Here is a 19406-nt window from a genome sequence, read left to right on the forward strand (position 1 = left end):
TTTATACTAAATAGTATATTTATAATATTTGATCATTTTATATTGACTAAGCTAGGGATGAGTATTTAGGTATCTATTCGAATTCGGTTAAAATCTATTCAGGTTTGAGATTTTTGAGTTTGAAAACTCTAGCTCTATTCGGGTATTTATAAGCTTTGGTTCCGATTTGATTTGGATCTTTGCGGGTTTGATAACCCGTTTAAACTATTTTTAAATTTTTTAAATTTATATATATTTAAATATCGTTATATCTAAAAAATATATAACATGTAAATTTGAGTAATGTAAGCTAAAGTACGTAAATTAAAAATTAAAATAGGTTTAACTTGAATATTTGGATGAAGAATAAATATATATTTTAAGTTTTTTTGGTGTTTTGATTATTGTTTATCTACTTTAGATGTTTACTTTTGACTATTTTTATATTTCAAATGTTTTAAACAACTTAAAATAGCTTATATTTTGAATATTAACTCGAAAAATAGTTAACATATTGACGTATATAAATATGATTTAAATACATTTGAATATCCGAATATTTCGTTCGAATAAGGTTTAGTTATGGTTCTCTAAATACCAAAATGGTAAATCTGTTTGGATATTATCTAGTTTCGGTTCAAATTTGGTAATATTTTTTCGTTTAGATTTGTTCAATGAAGAGTTGATATTATAATTTCCATGAATTGTTTGTCCAATAAAAATATTTTTTTTTTTGAATTTGACACTGATTTTATTGAGAAGTTAATGAAGTGTATTTAATTCAAATTTAAATTTAAAAAACACATTAATGTAAGTGGAAAAGACAAAGCATTAAAATATGAAGTATTATTTAATTGTGTATTTAATTCAAATTTAATTTTGGAAAACACATTAATCAAAGTGGAAAAGACAGTATTAAAATAGGAAATAATATTTAATGTCAGTGGCATAGAAGTGTAAATAAAACTGAAAACTAAGGGTTATTTTATATGGGTATTTCTCTTTTAATAATATAGATAATATATTGGATTACGTGCTGCGGTTGATGATCATTCTATTCTCTTATGGGTAACACGTCATGTTTGTGGGCCACACTTGGGTGTAAAACATTTATAAGAAAAAGTAGGTTCAAACTCAATAGATTTTGCTTTCTCTTGAGGGACAACACAAAATAAATTTACATCAAAAAAAAAATTGGTAAGAAAAATAAAAGCATTCGAAAAGAGGGCCAATGAAAAATTGTATTTTGAGCCTGAATCACTCTTAATTATTTATGTTTGTTTTATTTCTGGACAAAAAAGGAGAAGGGTTAAAATTAAATTAAATAAAATATTTGAAGTTTAACAATAATGATAAGAATAATAATAATAATTATCTTTGTTTAGCTCCGACTAAACAAAACATTCTTTTGAAAAAAGCAAAACTTGTCTTCTTCTTGTTTCAACAGATGAAAAATTAGTAACGAGAGAAGGAAGGAACCTTCGTCCGCCCTCTACTCTGCAATCAGTTACTGAGAGAGATCTCGATATTCCAAGGCACAGAGATCAGTGAGATCACACATCTCTAAGCTACTATTATTTGTCTAATTTGTATTCATTCAATAATTTATCAAAACCATCGAAGATTTCTCTTGACTTAAAAAAAAAAAGCTTCTTCAACTTTCCTCTGATCGCGAAAACGAAGAAAGAAATCAAACTAATTTGAGCAAAGTCTCTCTTCTCTGACCGATCGTTGACTGCTTGGGGTAAGCATGGGTTGTTGCAAGGCGCCAGCTCTTATTCAGGCGCAGGTACAAGTAAGTTTGGATCACCTTCCTTCTTCATTTCGCTTAATTGGAGAAATAAATGTTACTGTGTAAAACACAAAACAGATGGGTCTGGTCAGTGAAAACGAGCACAAAAGCCTTTTCAGACGAGATTCATCAGATTCCCCTACTTGTTTGATGGAGCAAGGAGGTTCATTTTCTACAAGTCTCCGAGTCCACCGTTCACCTAACAACACCTTGCTCCAGAGCTTCAACATCGTCATCTTATCCAATAAACTCAATCTCTTGTTGCCTTTCGGTCCTCTCGCTATTCTACTCCACTACTTGACTGATAATAAGGTTAATGTTGTTTTAGCTACTCAAAAAGTCTTGTTTATGTCCCCCACACCAACAAATGATTCCTTCTTCTTGTTGTGGTGGCTCAGGGATGGGTCTTCCTGTTGAGCTTACTAGGAATCACACCTTTGGCTGAACGTCTCGGTTATGCCACCGAGTATGTATGCCGTCTCTCTTTAAGTTCTTTCTTTTTTTAAGCAAATACTTATTTATCTTTGTAAACAGGCAATTGGCTTGCTACACAGGTCCAACTGGTATGACTTTCTGATGAAACACATTCAGGATTTTACTTTCCCTTTGTTTTCTGACTGCGCTAAAACAAAATTTTCACAGTTGGAGGCCTCCTTAATGCTACATTTGGAAACGTTACAGAGCTGATCATATCTATTTTCGCTCTTAGAAATGGAATGATACGAGTTGTACAGCTGACTCTCCTCGGCTCCATTCTCTCTAACATGTTGCTTGTTCTTGGCTGCGCCTTTTTCTGTGGCGGCCTTGTTTTCTCACGTAAAGAACAAATCTTTGACAAAGTACGTCGCTTCATTCACATTCTGTAATATGTACACCATGTTTCTGAGCTTATTATTTCTTCTGCAATACAGGGGAATGCGGTTGTGAATTCAGGATTGCTTTTGATGGCTGTTATGGGGCTACTCTTCCCCGCTGTTCTTCATTACACGCACAGTGAGGTTCATGCTGGCTCTTCAGAGCTTTCTCTCTCAAGGTTCAGTAGCTGCATAATGCTCGTGGCGTATGCTGCTTACCTTTTCTTCCAGCTGAAGCGTCGTCAGCCCAGTTCTTATACCCCTCTCACCGAGGTTTCTTGTTTTCAACCTTTTTGTTTTTTTTCTTATAGATGCCTGATGAAGATAACTCATCATCTGAATGTCTCTTTTTAGAGTTTTATGGACTTAAAAATTTGATGTTTGGTAAACATTGTAATTGATAGGATATGAACCAGAGCGAGGAAACTTCGGACGATAGTGAAGATCCTGAGATCTCCAGGTGGGAAGCTATCATTTGGCTTTCAATCTTGACTGCTTGGGTCTCTCTTCTTTCCGCCTATCTTGTGGATGCCATAGAGGTTAATAAGTATCTGCTTTTTTTTTCTGTGTGTGTTTCTTATGAAGGTTTGCAGTATTAACTTGACCTTTTTATGCTAATACAACACTGTGAGTATACTAGTTTGGCTTATGGTAAGAAACTCAACGATGCAAGACAAACTGGAATATGTTTTAGATACTTGTAATAGTCCTAGTCATAATAACATTTGCAATGCGGAGTTTATAAGTTTGACTTGTGGTTTTGTTTTTTTCAATCTGTGACAGGGGGCTTCAGTCTCATGGAAGATACCAATATCTTTTATCAGTGTCATCTTGCTTCCTATAGTGGGGAATGCGGCTGAGCATGCAGGTGCTATTATGTTCGCCATGAAAGACAAGCTGGTATGCAGACAAGTCTCTTGCATACTGATGTATTTGGTTTCTCTTCTTTGGGTTCTAAATTTTGATTATATTCACCTCTATAGGATCTGTCTTTGGGAGTGGCTATTGGATCCTCAATCCAGATTTCCATGTTTGCGGTAACATTTGAACTTGGCTCAACTACTTTAGCGTTATCTGTCAGATTTGGTCTGATAGACTCCACTTCTGCCCGGATTGGATTTAGGTTCCTTTCTGTGTGGTGATCGGATGGATGATGGGCGCACAAATGGACCTAAATTTCCAGCTGTTTGAGACGGCTACACTGTTCATAACTGTTATTGTCGTAGCTTTCTTTATTCAGGTGGGTTTATAATAATAATGTTGAAGCTATGCGTACGAAACAAATCTTGATATGTTTTTATCTCCATGTTTGTTGTAATGCAGGAAGGGACATCGAATTACTTCAAAGGATTAATGCTCATTCTTTGTTATTTGATAGTCGCTGCCAGTTTCTTTGTACATGAAGATCCTCACCAAGGTATGCCTACTATTCAGCATGAAAACCTCTTGTGCAATATTTCTGCTTGAAACGTGTTTTCTTTTCTTTTTTTGATTCTTGACAGATGATGCATAAACAAACCCAAACGGTACAACCAAAATAGAAAGAGTATGATGATCAAGAACGAAGGCACTATACTACATGTACATTTGGATTTGTTTCAACAATTTGAAAGTTGCCCCCCATCTTACGTTTTTGCTGCGCCTTTCTAGGGGACTAAGGCTACAGTTATGTAAAATTACAATGATATTATACGGTTCACACGTATGTCTTCTTTGTTTATTGGCAGATGATATATTTAGCCATCACGAAAGAACATAATGTGGTGTGTGTGTGTCAAACATTTTGTGTACCTGAAACATAGAGCCAGATAATCTCACCAACATCAACTTAGTACATGTACATTTAAAAACGAGCTAGTTGTGTGACAATGAGCTGTAGGCTAGTTAGGGATGTAATATGGACTCAATTTAACAGGGTTAGTTAGTCTTAACTCTCAACCCTTACTTTTGAAATAGGGTTCAAAAGGGTCAGTTCTAAATTTTAGAGGGTTTAAATTTCAACTCATTTATTTTTTGATTCACACAATTTTTTTTTGTCATCTGATTACACAATTTTTATACAATATTTAAATATAAATCTAAATTTGTTCGATTATGCTCTGTAAAAACTCAGTTTTGTTTGATTATGCAAAATCGAGTTTTTTTTTTGTTGAAACCACAAAAATGATTTTTTTCTGTCAACATAAGCAAATCAAATTTTCTAGCTAAAACTATAAAATCAATTTTTTCCCGCTAAAACTATAAAAATTGATTTTTCGCCAAAACAAAAATCATATTTTTATGATGACCTCAAAACCATAAAATTTCAATAAATTTACAAAATTAAGTTTTTTTGTCAAAATCCGAAATTGAGTTTTGTCCACTGAAATGAAAAATCAATTTTCCTATCTAAATCGAATAATAAATTTTTTCTCACCGAAACCAAAAATCGATTTCCTGTCAAACGGTAAAATAAAGTTTCCCTGCCAAAAATGAAGCTACAATTTATTTCAATCAAGTCCTACTGCTAATTATCTCTTTGTTTGCCAAAAATGAAGCTACAATTTATTTCAATCAAACCCTATTTTGCTATTTATCTCTTTGTTTTGGCTGGGTTGTGGGTCTGGTCTGGCTCGTCTTCTTCACCTTTTTGAGGTTTCAGTTGCCAGTTTCTTTCTTCCAGTGGCTTGTCAACTATTATTCTTTTGGAAGAAATTGGATCAAGTTTTGTTTTGAGACCGGTTTTACTCTCATTGTTTTTATACGCAAGTGTATCTGGGGTGGTAATATTGGATGCGAATCATAAAACCTAACTATCTATCACTTTTAATACTTTGTATTTAAAGCTTGCTCAATGGTAGCTCAACTGGAACTAAATGGGAATAAAAATTGACAAAAAAAACTAAGACAACAATTAGCAAACTGAAGAAGATAATGAAAGGCTGGAATTTGTAAAAAAAAAAGATAAGAAAATAAAAAAGAGAAAGATAATCAGATTTACTAACAGCAATCTTTTTGGATTAAAATTCCCTGAAACAAGTTTGTGTCAAAACACTAGAGATGTCTTTCAAGGAAAAAACAACATGGATAAATAAGTTTGTTGTGAAAACAGATCACTTGATCTTCTTCTTCGGCCTCAACTGCAAAAATAAACAGAAATCATAAATTAATTAACTTTTGAAAAAAATTAACTCATCACGCAACAAAAAAACTCTATGAAGTAAAAAAAAGGAAAAGAGAGAGAAGCAAAACCTGGTTGCTGTGGCCACACTTCTTCTTCCTGCAGTTGACAGCCCTTGGGTGCAGACGAGCGTAACACCTAAATCAAATAATATTATACAACATGCGACACAAAAGACACTCGTATCACATAAAAGAAAGCACTATCCACAAGAACAGACTTGTATATGATTAACATAATAATATAGTGTTGATTATGAGGACATGAGAATTTGTGGTAACGACAAAATGATTTAACACACTTTACCAACAGTAAGTGACACAACGACAATGGGATAGATATAGAAACTCCACCATTACTCTAATACTAAACTACATTCATTCAGAAAACAAAGAAGAAAAGAGAAGCTTACTTGCGGCAGATCATCTTGTCTTGATTGTACTTACGAGCCAAAGCCATCAAAGACGGCTCGATGATACCTCCCCTTAGCCTCAGGACAAGATGCAGAGTCGACTCTATTTACAACCCAAAAAAGCAGAGCGCTAAATTAAAATTAATTTCATTTCGGAGAGTGAAAATAAAAAAGAGAATCGTTTTAAAACCTTTCTGGATGTTGTAGTCAGCCAAGGTGCGACCGTCTTCAAGCTGTTTTCCGGCGAAAATCAACCTCTGCTGATCCGGAGGGATTCCTGAAAATAGAGCAAAAACCGAACCGATGAGAGATCACAGTTTCGATACTGTAGTTCAAGAAAGACGGATTTGGCTTACCTTCTTTGTCCTGGATCTTGGCCTTGACATTGTCGATGGTGTCACTGCTCTCCACCTCGAGGGTGATGGTCTTGCCCGTCAGTGTCTTCACGAAAATCTGCATCTTCTCCGCCGCAAGGATCAAGATTAGAATGGATTCAAAGGAAGACAATTTATAGTCCATTTAATAGGGTTTTTGATGATGGGCTCTCATTTCTCAAGCCCACTAACTTATGGACATTTCTACAATCCTGGACACCGTAAATGACTTCAAGTTAGTGAGAAATCAAACAATGCAATGACTTCAAGTTAGTGAGAAATCAAACAATGCTTGAGCTACTCGCTTAGCTCACAACAACATTTTATTGTTTACTAGGGCCGGCCCGCCCTACGGGCGGGATTATAATTTGAAAATAATTTAAATAGTTAGAGTAAATATTTTTGTTTTTTGTTTAATATTTTTTTATTTTAAAATGTTATATTAATATAAATTAATTTTTATTAAATGAATTATGATTACTTTCTTTGATTTTATAATAAAAATGACAAAAAAAAATTTGTAATCAATTATTCATATATATATATATATATACTAGGTGGTTTTCCCGTGCTCATGCACGGGTACAAATATTTATAAATTAAATATGTTACAATAGTTGATTGTTATTTAATTTTAATTTTGAATTAATTTATAATTTGTATGCATAATTTATACTAATAATATTATATTATTTTAATCAGACATATGATTTTAAATAAGTTATCATTTGGGTATATTGGATTGCATCAATCAATTTCTCTAAATTCAACTAATATTTTTTATTTTAAATATATGAAAATTATGATTATTTGCTTTTACTTTGGTTGTTATCTTAGATATGTAAATATATTTGAGGAAGATTATGTATAACTTAAGATATATTGTGCTTAGAATGAAGTAAAAATAAACTAAATATTTGATTCCAAATTACAAAAATTAAACTATATGTTGTTTTTTAAAATAAAATATTAGAAAGTAAAACGATAATCAATTGGAAGTTATTTACATAAGTAACTAATACTTTTTGGAAGCTCATGAACACATATCAATATTTACAATAACTAAAATATTTAAATAATTTTATGTCTTATATATATTAAATGGTAAACTGAAATTTATGCAAATAATCCTAAAAATGAGAATTTAGATTTGCGTTGGTATTTTGATTATGGTTATATTAACGGTGACAAACATAAAACATAAAATTTAATATTAAAAAACATTTTTAATAATGATAATATATAATATATCTACCTTGTTAAATTATATAGTGTTATGTTAATTTAAAATATTTTAATTATTTGATCAAAAGTTAATTTTACTTTATTTTTAATATCTCTTTAAAATAAACAGTTTAATTTTTATGATTGTATTTTAGAAATCATATTATATAAGTAAAATATAATTTATAGATTACGAAATCACATTATATACAAATATATATTTTCATCGAAGAAAATATAGATATAAATAAATATTTTATTACTTCAAAAGTATATTTTATGTTATTTAAAATAGTCTTAAATGGAATATTTCTATTTTATGAAATTTCTTTTTTTAATGAAATCATATTATATAAATATATATTTTCGTTTTTAATTTAAAAAAAAAACTTTATAAATGTTTCTTTTTTATTATATATGTTATTTGGAAAAATTTAAAAGGAAACTAAATAAAAATTTCAATAATAGTATCTAAATGTAATTTTTTTTAATTCATTAAGGATATCAGCGTAATCAACTATCTTGAGAGTTAACGTGAGCGTGACACATAGAAACTAACTTCTCAAATAATATTATAGAGATATAACACTTTACTTTTATTAATAAAATCAAGAGTTGACATAATCTTCATTTGAAGATTTGTTATAATCTGCGAACTGAAATTATAGTATTTATAAAGAGTTGAATGAATTGTTGTAGCCTTTGCTAGGAAGATGTGTTCTTAACCAATAACCTGATTTAACTGAGTAAATATTATTCATATATAGCTTTTAAAAAAATAGGCTGGTAGCATAAAATTTGAAATTGTTTTTTTATTGTTTAATATTTACAAATATATGTTAGGTTATATATTTTATGTATTATTATCTTTGAGAAAAGTATATTCATGTTGTTTTTTTATGTTTCTTCAAACCCACATTAACAAAATTTTGAAAATAATGAATTCTGTAATTTTTTATTTTTTTATTACCAAAGTTTAGGCTAAACCAAAAAGATAACAGACAACCAACTATATGATGTATTGTTAGTTATAAAGACTATATGATGTATTGTTAGCTATAAAAATTATTTATGGAGCATTCGATGTATTGTTAATATATGTGGTTCAATATTCAAATGTTAAAAATGTGAATTTTATTATACATTTTAAAATTTTACACTGATGTATCATGTTTTCTTTTCTCATTTGTTGAGATGGCGGGAAAAAGTTGTCCGAACTTATAATATTACTTATTTTATCATGATTAATGATTTAATTAAATTTGGACTTCTCCAAGATATTTTTCGTATTATATTATTCTTACTATCTTTTCTTACAATTTTTACTATCTATTATATTATCATTGTTAGAAATCATTTAGTAAACTTACCACCAATTTATAATTATTTTATATTGTCATCAATATTTTTATTTTTGACCTTTTTAAAAATGTTAGTCAACTGTACTTTTTTCATACATTTTTCTGAGTTTTATATGCATATTTTAGTTCATAATGATCATTTTAGGTTGCATTTAGATGCATAATTGCATATTACAGGGTTTTAAAGTGCACAATTGGAAGTTTTGGGTGGCATTGCAAGGTTATTTCTGCAAATCAGAAACATCTGAGGTCTAAACAAAATAAGATGAAACCACAGGACCAGTGTTGCAAATTCTGGATACTCGTTGGGTCTAGATTGCATGATCAGAAATGTTTGGGGCGGCATCAATAGGACGTTTCTGCACGTGTTAAAAGTTCAGGGGCCTAACTTAAAGAAGTCAGAAGACGAAGGGCCAGATGTGCAAAAGAGGAAGAAATAGCCATTAACGTTGCTCGATCTTCTTCTCGCCGGATCTGTTGACAACGACGATCCTTACCAGAGCAGAGCACGACTCCGGAACTTCAAGATGCCTTATCCATGGGATCGAGATGAGGATTAGTGACAGCTTGGGCGGTGCTATCACAATGGCGTGGAGCTTTGATTTCGGTGGGTTGCATGGAGGAGATGCTTGGGAAGGAGAGGATCTTCGAACGCGAGCTGAGATCCCACGACAATCCACACGATGCGGAGGAGCATTGGGCCAGACACAGCCAAAAACACAACACATAAACAAAACCCAATAGAAATGATGCGCAGCGTTTAAATAAATGAGGACACGTGTTGTCCTGTGGTCGAACGACTTAGTGACGTGGCTGCACAGGAGAGAAGGAACATTTTTTTATATATTTTTTTTTGATCAAAAAACATTTTTTTATATATATAGACTAGGTGTTTTCCTGCACCATGTGCAGTAAGAAATTTTTTAAATATAACTTATATTTAAAAATAAATTTTATTAAATATTATAGATTTTACTATTTTCTTACTAATTTTTAATATATATTTGATATATATTAGATCAATTTGTATAAAAATAATAAAATGATATCCAATTGTATAATTATAAAAAAATAGCTTAAACAATATTTATAAAATTTGTTGATATATAAAGAAATTAATAATCTTATGATTAGATATTTAATTTTTTTAAAATTGTAGAAGTTTTTGAAATTTTTAGTAATACAAATTGTATAATTGTACAAAATAATAATATTTCGAATTTGAAATGTTATATATGTTTTTTAAATCTAACTTATATTTAAAAATAAATTTTATTGAATTTATAGATTTTACTATTTTCTTACTTATATTTAATATATATTTGATATATATTAAATCAATTTGTATAAAACTAATAAAATGATATAAAATTGTATAATTATAAAAAATCTAGCCTAAACAATATTTATAAAATTTGTTGATATATAAGAAACTATTAATCTTACGATTAGATATTTAAATTTTTTTTTTAAAATGTAGAATTTTTTGAAAGTTATAGTAATACAAATTGTATAATTATACAAAATAATAATATTTCAAAATTTGGAATGTTATCTATGAATATATTTATTTTATAGATGATGTATGAGCTATTACCATATTTTAAAAAAGTTTACCAAAAAAAATATCAATATTAAATGTAATATATGAATTATTACCATATTCTAATAAGTTTGCCAAAAATATAAATCAATATTAAATGAAATTATCCATGTCATATTTTTCGGAAGACATGTCATCAATTGTAGTAGCCATGTCATATTTATTTTGTGAAACTGATTGTATAGAGGACATGTGGCAAAATCACTTCGCAAATATAGTCTAGGGGAAGTTTTTGAAATTTTTAGTAATACAAATTGTATAATTGTACAAAAATAATATTTCGAATTTGAAATGTTATATATGTTTATTAAATCTAACTTATATTTAAAAATAAATTTTATTAAATTTATAGATTTTACTATTTTCTTACTTATATTTAATATATATTTGATATATATTAAATCAATTTGTACAAAACTAATAAAATGATATAAAATTGTATGATTATAAAAGATTTAGCCTAAACAATATTTATAAAATTTGTTGATATATAAGAAACTATTAATCTTACGATTAGATATTTAAATTTTTTAAAAATGTAGAATTTTTTGAAAGTTATAGTAATGCAAATTGTATAATTATACAAAATAATAATATTTCGAAATTTGGAATGTTATATATGAATATATTTATTTTATAGATGATGTATGAGTTATTACCATATTTTAAAAAAGTTTACCAAAAACAATATCAATATTAAATGTAATATATGAATTATTACCATATTCTAATAAGTTTGCCAAAAATATAAATCAATATTAAATAAAATTATCCATGTCATATTTTTCGGAAGACATGTCATCAATTGTATTAGCCATGTCATATTTATTTTGTGAAACTGATTGTAGAGAGGACATGTGGCAAAATCACTTCGCAAATATAGTCTAGGGGATTCTTAAATTGTTATGAAACTTTTGTCCAAATCTTTGCTTCATAGACATTAATCTAAACCATATAATGGACGCTGCTTGATATATAGGCTAGTGAAAGCTAAGAAAACTGTAAAGTATCAACTTGATTCCACTTAGAAAGTAACTGCACTGCACCTTTAAATATATTACCCTTTGAAATCAAAAGAGAGCAGTAGAATTTTACTCATTGTATGTGTTAAGTATGGGTTATTCACTCTGACCAATGAATTTATTAGTGGATAAGTTTTGGTTTTATTGTGGATAATCACACATTGAACAAATAAATAAAGAAATCATTCAAATGTTGAATTTATTTTTGTTTTCTTGCTCATTCACTGAAGGAAATCACGATAAAGAGTAACAAACAATGGTTTGTGCCAAATTATATATAGCCAGATTGCCAAATAAATTCTAAGACATGAATCGATGAATTTTGAAACTAATCAAGTCATTCGCAAAGGCCATAGAGATGAATCATAGTAGAAAAATGTTGTTCCAAATTATCAAAAAAAAAACTTAAACTTCAAATCCCTTTTAATAAAACTCGAAGAAACATTGTTCTGACAAAATGAAACACAAGAGCTAAATAGCCAAAAAAAAAAAAAAAAACTCAGAGCCTCCTTCCTCTTCTACCACCCTTTCGGCGGGTACTGTCCGTTGGGATCGGAGTAACATCCTCTGCAACCAACAACAAGTACAACGTTAGAAATGCGCACTACAGCAGTCCTACTTGAGATTAGCTTAAATGGTATGCAACTTACCAATGCGGCCAATTTTCATGCCGGAACGAGCAAGAGCTCTAAGAGCGGATTGGGCACCAGGACCAGGTGTCTTGGTCTTGTTCCCACCCGTGGCACGGAGCTTAACGTGCATAGCGGTGATTCCAAGCTCCTTGCATCGCTGAGCAACATCTTGTGCAGCCAGCATAGCTGCGTAAGGTGAGGACTCATCCCTGTCAGCTTTCACCTTCATTCCACCTAACCAAAGAATATAAAAAAAAACATTAGCCATTCAGTTTCCTAGTAGCGTTCTCACAAAAAAAAAATACCGTTAGGGCAGTCAAAGAAAACTCAAGAGAAGTTGAGAGAGACTAAAGAACATGAGGACAATAACATAGCAACAACAACAATCATAGGTGGCATTTGTTATAAGAGAGGAATCAATCGATCCTTACCAGTGATGCGGACAAGGGTTTCACGTCCAGACAGATCAGTAACGTGCTGCAAAATGTATCAGAGAGACGCAAATGTAAGTATTCCCATATACATACATGAAAGTTGGAATATATCTTATTGTTCTAGAGTCGTGAGAACATAATAATTAGGAAATACAATGAAAGTGTCGTTGAAGGAAGCGAAGATGTGGACAACACCGAAGACTTGCTCTCCATCACGAACAGCTGGTCCAAGTGTCACTGTCTCCTCCTTGGGCTCTCTCGTCTTTCTCCTCGACTATACAACATAAAACACTTAACTTTGATTACGCTTATTCGATCACTTAAGCATCTTAAAATCACTGATTTTATCTTTAGCGCCACGTTAGCTTGAGCTTTATCATAAACATAATAAGATCAGAGCAAATCTCATTTTTAAGCAATTCAAAACCCAGATAACGAAGAGCTTAACATGTACAGTAAAATTCGAGTTAATCCATAGATATGAGAAAGACGAAGCTTACCATTGTTTAAGATCGCAGTAACGTCTCTGCTTCCTTCTGTAGTTTCAGCCTTGGCTAGAGGAAGAGGATGCAGAATAAAAAGAAATTGATTTTTATAATTAGGGTTTCTGAGTGAGCCCTTTCGTTTAGGGTTTCGATATACGTTTCGGGCTAAATCTTAACTTCTTGGGCTGAGTGTACTTAACATTCGTTTCTTGTTGCCTCAAACAACGACGTCGTTTTACAATTTAAAAAAATGTAAAAATGATTGACAGCTGTGGGATTTGAACCCACGCCCTTTCGGACCAGAGCCTAAATCTGGCGCCTTAGACCACTCGGCCAAACTGTCTTTGCGATATTCAATTCTATTAAATTTAATTTAATATAGTTTTGTCTTCATACAATACTTGATTGCTTGTTTAATAAAAGTCCAAACTCTGATGTTTTTTTTTTTGTAACGTCCGATGATTTTGATATGAAAGTTTTGTACTCGTCATAATCAACAGTTCATATGATCGGTAGCCCAAATTTGTTGAAATAGAGATATATCAATCATAAACTGAAAATCAATTACCTTTTAGAGGAAGAGTTTTGCAAAACAAAAAAAAATTACATAAAAAGTAAGTATAAGTCCAACTATATTATCGCTAGAAGGAGGTGTCGCACCTCCGACCTTGTGGTTAACAGCCACACGCTCTAACCAACTGAGCTATTCCAGCTTTGCTAAGTAATTCTATGTGTCTTTTAAAAATTTAAAGTTTGGAATCTCAAGGTATCCATATCCATTGGACGCTGCGTGATGCTCAGAGAAACGCATTCTTCCTCCACCGGCAAAGCATTTGCTACAGATGGCCTTCCAATTTGAAGGGCACGTTGCATGATCAATTTTCATATTTGTGCAAATGTAAATGATCATGATGAAATCAATCCTATACTGTATAGAGAAAGTAGGATAGATGATTTTGATAGAAACGATCCATATTACAAAAACAGAGATACTGAATTGATTAAAATTAACCTTGCAACTTTTTTTGGTCGGGAAAGTTGCAAAATTGATTTTAATATACTAGGTGAACTACTGATTCTGAAATCTTTTTCATTTTTATAAGAAAGAAAAAAACCATTTTATTTTATAATTTAAAATTGTTATTTTAGAGATATTTACTGGACTAGACTCTTCCTTTATGGTTTAGGATATGAGAATTTTTTTTATGAACCAAAAATTTGAAAGGAGAGTAAAGATGACAGAATATGTTGGAGATTGTTAAAACCTCGAGTAACCATAACTTTGTTATTCTTTTTTTTTTTGACTAAATAACTTTGTTATTCTTCATGTCTCTATTCTCTAATAACTAAACTATATTGGTAGAAGATAATATTATTTGAAGCCATATTATCTTTGCATGGTTGCAAACAATATTTCTTTATTTTAACCTGATATTTTTTTCTGAATTTTTTTTGAATTATACAGAGATATCATGGCCCCACAAAAATGGTCAAGACTAGTCACGTGTTGCCACATGTCAGTCTTCTGTCCCTAGCGATGCCGAAATATTAATTCTCTAGTGGCCGGAATTCGAACCGAGATGGCAGAACTCACAGCTATGAATTTTTTACCAATTGAGCTAGAAACCCCGGTTTATTTTAACCTGATATGTATTATATATATACATATAAACATTCAAACTAAGATATACGTTTTTTCCATATATATATATGATATATATAAATATTTTTTTTATTTTGTTGTCAATCTGATTACTTGAACCGATCTATATGCTTTAAACTCGCCAAATTAAAAACAAAAAACAAGCGATTATGTAATATATTATTTGTTATGCACTAGGAATTTTACAGCGCCATTTACATAAATAGCAATTTTAAATATGATATTTTTTATTTTAAAATAAATTTTAACTTACATATAGAAATTATTATTTTAAATTTTTAAAAATCAGATGTTTGAAAAAAAATCATAAACATATTTTTAGTATTTTTATTTTGTTTTCTAATTATTTCAATTTCATTTTATTGAAATTTTAATAAAGTCAAGACAACCACCATCTCTTTGATATCATTCTCTATTTCTTCCGCCGTAACCACTACCACTCATATGTATTGTAAGTTACCGATTGTACTATGATATCCGAACAATATGAACCATGTTATTTCTTTATTACTATTCTATTTGGATCTGCATATTTTTATATTCGTTTATATATTTTTTTAGATTTTAGTGATTAGTGTTTAATTTAGGTTTAGTTTATGATATATTAAGGTTGAGATTAGGGTAAACATTAACTCTCTCTCTTTGCAATCATAGAAATTTCAAAACTTGAACAATATATACTATGATATTTCGTTTGTTACTATTCTATTTAAATAATGTTTAATATTATGTATTATTTGTATATTTGATATTCGGATTAGAGTTTATATTTCTTTTTAAAGTTTAGTGATTAGTGTTTTGAGTTTAGTTTTTTAAAAAATTAGATTGATATTGGGTTTAATTTTATTAATTTTAGATAAATAGTATCACAACCATCATTATTTTAATAACATTTTTTATTTAAACGATAAATGTTTTTTGTATGTTATCACCATCAACCGATTTAAAGAAACGAAAGAACCGAAAAATAAAAAGAAAATGCTAGAGATTTAATAATGTCAACATCAATACTATAATTTTAATTTTGTCTCAAAATTGGCTAGTACAACAGATTAACCCAAAAGACAAATCAGCTCCCTTTTAATCAATTTCAAGGTAAAAAACTGTAAACTAAAGTATCGATTAAAGAAAGGATTTATTTTTTTCAAAGAAAAATATGGGGAAAAATGCCGTCCGTCCTTTTTCACTGACGTATGAAAGAAGATAAAATAAAATAGATAGATAAAAAAAAGTTTCCATCTCTGTTTTTCTCTGTCGCAAATCGATCTCAACGAGCGAACTTAGAATAAGAATCATAATATTTTGCTGCATTTTAGAAGTCAATCCGTGGTCAATTAACGAAGAATTTGCATCGCCAGGTGATGAATTTGTTGATCCCATAATCCTATATATATGTTTAATTTCTCTTCTGCCATGTTCCCTTGCCTACCTCTATATTACGATTGCAGATGATGTTTTGATCTGTTTTCCTAACCGCTTTTGTTGGATGACATTGCCTTTGCTATGAATTGTATACATTGTCTTGTTTTACATGTTGCAATACAAAGCAGTATGCTTTGTAATTTATGGATGGTCTCATAGTTGAACAAAAAAAAATGGATGGTCTCATCTTAAGATGCTGCTGTCTTTATTCAACATGTGCAGGTGCCTATTATAAAAAAATGTCCACTTACCAAGCGGAGGAGGATGGTGCTGCATACATGGACCATGTTGATGATGATATGGATGATGTAGACTACTTTAATGGGGATGACATGCCTGCATCCGACTCTGATGTTGACGAATTTGACTACTCTGTAAGCATATATTAACAAGTCTAATCCAATTTGGTTTCTTCTTTGCCATTCTTAAATGCTTTCTGTCAAATGTATTAGCTGATAACAATATTAGGTTAATTATTCCAAATTCTCTACTGTGTGGGTTATACAGAGTAACAAAATAGCGGATACTTCAGCTGAGCAAGCCAGGAGAGGGAAAGACATTCAGGGTATTCCTTGGGACAGACTAAGTATCACCAGAGAGAAATATAGACAAACTAGACTTCAACAGTACAAGAACTATGAAAATGTTCCTAATTCTGGTGATTCCTCCGGGAAAGTAAGTCCTCCATCCATTCTCTGACCCTTTTAGCTCCACTTGTTTTCAACTCTTTTATCAACCTCTCTCAGGATTGCATGGTCACACAGAAAGGGGCCTTCTTTTATGATTTCTGGCGTAATTCAAGATCTATCAAATCAAGTATTCTTCATTTCCAGGTTATCATCCTAGCATTGCTATCCTTGTCCTCTTTCATAATTCAGCCCAATGTCTTTTGGCTAACGAGGCTACAACATTTTCATGGATCGGTTTCCTTGTGTATTTTGCAGTTGAGGAATTTGGTTTGGGCAACTTCTAAGCACGATGTCTACCTTATCTCTCAATTTTTGGTTAGCCACTATTCTACTTTGACATCTGGCAAGCATGAAGTTCTCAACGTTCAGGGTCATGTTTCCCCATCCGAGGTTTAGTTTCCTTTCATCTATAAAAATAAAATCTAACATCAGCTAAATGATGGGGTATTATTGTATCCCTGTGTGGTTGCAGAAACATCCTGGAAGTTTTTTGGAGGGATTTACCAAGACGCAAGTTAGTACACTTGCTGTGAGAGATGAATTTTTAGTTGCTGGTGGGTTTCATGGAGAACTTATATGCAAGGTAAATACTTTTAATCCTGGCTTCTCACATACAAGCAATCTAATCAACTGTTTCCACATTGATGTAGCATCTTGATAGACCTGGTGTGAGCTTTTGTTCCCGTACAACTTATGATGATAATGCTATCACTAATGCAATTGAGATTTATAACAAACCCAGGTATTTCCTAACCTTGTCTCTTTTGCTCCAATGTAGTTTTCGCCGACTAACATTCCTATGGCTGTCTGTCTGTATACAGTGGCGCACTTCATTTTACCGCCTCAAATAATGATTGTGGAGTCAGAGATTTTGATATGGAGAGATATCAGCTTGTTAACTATTTTCGCTTTCCTTGGCCAGTCAATGTAAAGCCTCTCTACTTGTTTCTTGACCCCTCAAATTTTTTTTTAAGTTTGAATAAGAAAGAACTTCCATATAAATTGAATCTTACATCTGTTACACTTGTACCCATGAATCATCTATAACAAAAATGGATATTTTTTTTTAATTGTCAGCACACATCTCTGAGTCCTGATGGTAAATTATTGACGATTGTGGGAGATAATCCAGAGGGCCTTCTCGTAGACCCCAACACAGGAAAGGTGCTGACACTATCTTATTCTCTATGTTCAAGTTTTTCTGAATTAATTAGAAAAAAAAATAAAAATAAAGAAGCTTTTTCCTTCTAACTTACTTGGAATTTTTCTGACAGACACTGGGAACGCTTGCAGGACATCTGGACTTCTCCTTTGCATCTGCATGGCATCCAGATGGGCTCACTTTCTCCACAGGTAACCAAGACAAGACCTGTCGGGTTTGGGACGTACGTAACCTGTCTAAGTCTGTTGCTGTCTTGAGGGGTAACCTCGGAGCGATCCGATCCATCCGCTACACATCCGATGGGAAATACATGGCCACGGCTGAGCCGGCTGACTTTGTCCATGTGTACGATGTCTCAAAAGGGTATGAAACAGAGCAAGAGATCGATTTCTTTGGGGAGATATCGGGAATCTCCTTTAGCCCTGACACAGAAGCGCTCTTCATCGGTGTTTGGGACCGCACTTACGGTAGTCTCCTTGAGTATGGCAGGCGTCACAACTACTCCTACCTTGATTCATTTCTATAACCAATTCGACCCATCATAAGAATAAAAGAGCTTGCACTCTCCCGTTGGCTCTGTTAACCAACAGAAGAAAAACATGATAGTATAATCAAATATTTAGTGGTGTAAATGATGTGTTGTGCAAGTACTAGGATGTTACAGAGAGTCGATTTAGTTATAGCCCTTGAATGTTGTTGAGGTTCTCATGTATGTGTACATAAGTGTTGAGTTTCAGCTTGAATTATAAACTATTTACTCTGGCCAGAGCAGGAAGAGACATCACGGTTCGAGCACGTAGCTCATTAGTTTTACTATAATCAAAATTGTTTTTAGGGGTTGGGTTTGAATCCCTTTTGATCTGATTCTGTATTTGATGGATTTGTGGATAAAATTGAACGTAAAGAAAGAAAACGCAAATACTGATTCTGTGTTAAAATTTCGTTTATGTATCTGGACTAAATCGAACCAAAAAAATGTAAGGCCCTTTTTTAAAAAACGTCTAAACTATCAGGGCCTTAATGCAAATACTAAGACAAAACAAAGCAAAAGAGTAAGGGGTTTTGTGGAGAACCTACTAAACTAGGAGGGGCTTTAAGACAAAATATTTTCCCTGAAATCTCATAATCCAAAACGAAC

The 19406-nt window shown here is 31.5% G+C and overlaps 4 protein-coding genes and 2 non-coding genes across 7 annotated transcripts; 2 read left to right on the forward strand and 4 right to left on the reverse strand.

Moving 5' to 3' along the window:
- Positions 1-1405: 1405 nt before the first annotated feature.
- Positions 1406-4452, forward strand: LOC108806415 (vacuolar cation/proton exchanger 5). 2 transcript variants are annotated; one of them, XM_018578525.2, is made up of 12 exons: positions 1406-1768; positions 1850-2083; positions 2170-2237; positions 2306-2334; positions 2414-2610; positions 2683-2898; positions 3030-3164; positions 3409-3525; positions 3609-3662; positions 3749-3865; positions 3949-4042; positions 4128-4452. In XM_018578525.2, the coding sequence occupies exons 1-12, from the start codon at positions 1730-1732 to the stop codon at positions 4136-4138; spliced, it is 1311 nt and encodes a 436-aa protein (XP_018434027.1). In that variant the 5' UTR covers positions 1406-1729; the 3' UTR covers positions 4139-4452. The 2 variants fall into 2 exon arrangements, with proteins under 2 accessions (XP_018434027.1, XP_018434026.1); XM_018578524.2 differs by having other exon boundaries at positions 1407-1774.
- Positions 4453-5600: 1148 nt separating this feature from the next.
- Positions 5601-6731, reverse strand: LOC108809261 (ubiquitin-60S ribosomal protein L40). Its single transcript, XM_018581406.2, has 5 exons — positions 6554-6731; positions 6388-6474; positions 6198-6300; positions 5857-5923; positions 5601-5744 (listed from the first exon to the last, which is right to left on the reverse strand). Exons 1-5 carry the CDS (start codon positions 6714-6716, stop codon positions 5718-5720), a joined length of 447 nt encoding a protein of 148 aa, XP_018436908.2. The 5' UTR covers positions 6717-6731; the 3' UTR covers positions 5601-5717.
- Positions 6732-12186: 5455 nt separating this feature from the next.
- Positions 12187-13488, reverse strand: LOC108809067 (40S ribosomal protein S14-2). Its single transcript, XM_018581191.2, has 5 exons — positions 13348-13488; positions 13002-13121; positions 12845-12890; positions 12432-12647; positions 12187-12348 (listed from the first exon to the last, which is right to left on the reverse strand). Exons 1-5 carry the CDS (start codon positions 13348-13350, stop codon positions 12281-12283), a joined length of 453 nt encoding a protein of 150 aa, XP_018436693.1. The 5' UTR covers positions 13351-13488; the 3' UTR covers positions 12187-12280.
- A 107-nt stretch (positions 13489-13595) lies between these two features.
- On the reverse strand, positions 13596-13675 carry TRNAL-UAG (transfer RNA leucine (anticodon UAG)). The gene has a single exon. It is a non-coding gene; the product is annotated as a tRNA-Leu (tRNA).
- A 296-nt stretch (positions 13676-13971) lies between these two features.
- TRNAN-GUU (transfer RNA asparagine (anticodon GUU)) lies at positions 13972-14045 on the reverse strand. Its single transcript has one exon. It is a non-coding gene; the product is annotated as a tRNA-Asn (tRNA).
- A 2150-nt stretch (positions 14046-16195) lies between these two features.
- Positions 16196-19004, forward strand: LOC108807181 (uncharacterized WD repeat-containing protein C2A9.03). The gene is made up of 10 exons (XM_018579439.2): positions 16196-16353; positions 16640-16791; positions 16925-17092; positions 17164-17250; positions 17362-17496; positions 17579-17689; positions 17757-17848; positions 17928-18033; positions 18184-18270; positions 18381-19004. Exons 2-10 carry the CDS (start codon positions 16657-16659, stop codon positions 18792-18794), a joined length of 1335 nt encoding a protein of 444 aa, XP_018434941.1. The 5' UTR covers positions 16196-16353; positions 16640-16656; the 3' UTR covers positions 18795-19004.
- Positions 19005-19406: the final 402 nt, after the last annotated feature.

This window comes from Raphanus sativus, chromosome 6, assembly GCF_000801105.2.
Source record: "Raphanus sativus cultivar WK10039 chromosome 6, ASM80110v3, whole genome shotgun sequence".
Classification (NCBI taxonomy): domain Eukaryota; kingdom Viridiplantae; phylum Streptophyta; class Magnoliopsida; order Brassicales; family Brassicaceae; genus Raphanus; species Raphanus sativus.

What these genes read in the sequence shown, in the direction of transcription:
- LOC108809067 (XM_018581191.2), bottom strand. An exon ending in CCTTCAACGACACTTTCATT is followed by an intron (nt 12,891 to 13,001) that starts GTATTTCCTAAT and finishes TACATTTTGCAG; the next exon opens with CACGTTACTGATCTGTCTGG. An exon ending in AACCCTTGTCCGCATCACTG is followed by an intron (nt 12,648 to 12,844) that starts GTAAGGATCGAT and finishes TTCTTTGGTTAG; the next exon opens with GTGGAATGAAGGTGAAAGCT.
- LOC108806415 (XM_018578524.2), top strand. Translation starts at nt 1,730, where the DNA reads ATGGGTTGTTGCAAGGCGCCAGCTCTTATTCAGGCGCAGGTACAA. An exon ending in AAGAACAAATCTTTGACAAA is followed by an intron (nt 2,611 to 2,682) that starts GTACGTCGCTTC and finishes TCTGCAATACAG; the next exon opens with GGGAATGCGGTTGTGAATTC. An exon ending in ATCTTGTGGATGCCATAGAG is followed by an intron (nt 3,165 to 3,408) that starts GTTAATAAGTAT and finishes AATCTGTGACAG; the next exon opens with GGGGCTTCAGTCTCATGGAA.
- LOC108809261 (XM_018581406.2), bottom strand. Translation starts at nt 6,716, where the DNA reads ATGGACTATAAATTGTCTTCCTTTGAATCCATTCTAATCTTGATCCTT. An exon ending in TGACTACAACATCCAGAAAG is followed by an intron (nt 6,301 to 6,387) that starts GTTTTAAAACGA and finishes GGTTGTAAATAG; the next exon opens with AGTCGACTCTGCATCTTGTC. An exon ending in AGTGTGGCCACAGCAACCAG is followed by an intron (nt 5,745 to 5,856) that starts GTTTTGCTTCTC and finishes TTATTTTTGCAG; the next exon opens with TTGAGGCCGAAGAAGAAGAT.
- LOC108807181 (XM_018579439.2), top strand. Translation starts at nt 16,657, where the DNA reads ATGTCCACTTACCAAGCGGAGGAGGATGGTGCTGCATACATGGACCAT. An exon ending in CAAGTATTCTTCATTTCCAG is followed by an intron (nt 17,251 to 17,361) that starts GTTATCATCCTA and finishes TGTATTTTGCAG; the next exon opens with TTGAGGAATTTGGTTTGGGC. An exon ending in TAGACCCCAACACAGGAAAG is followed by an intron (nt 18,271 to 18,380) that starts GTGCTGACACTA and finishes TTTTTCTGACAG; the next exon opens with ACACTGGGAACGCTTGCAGG.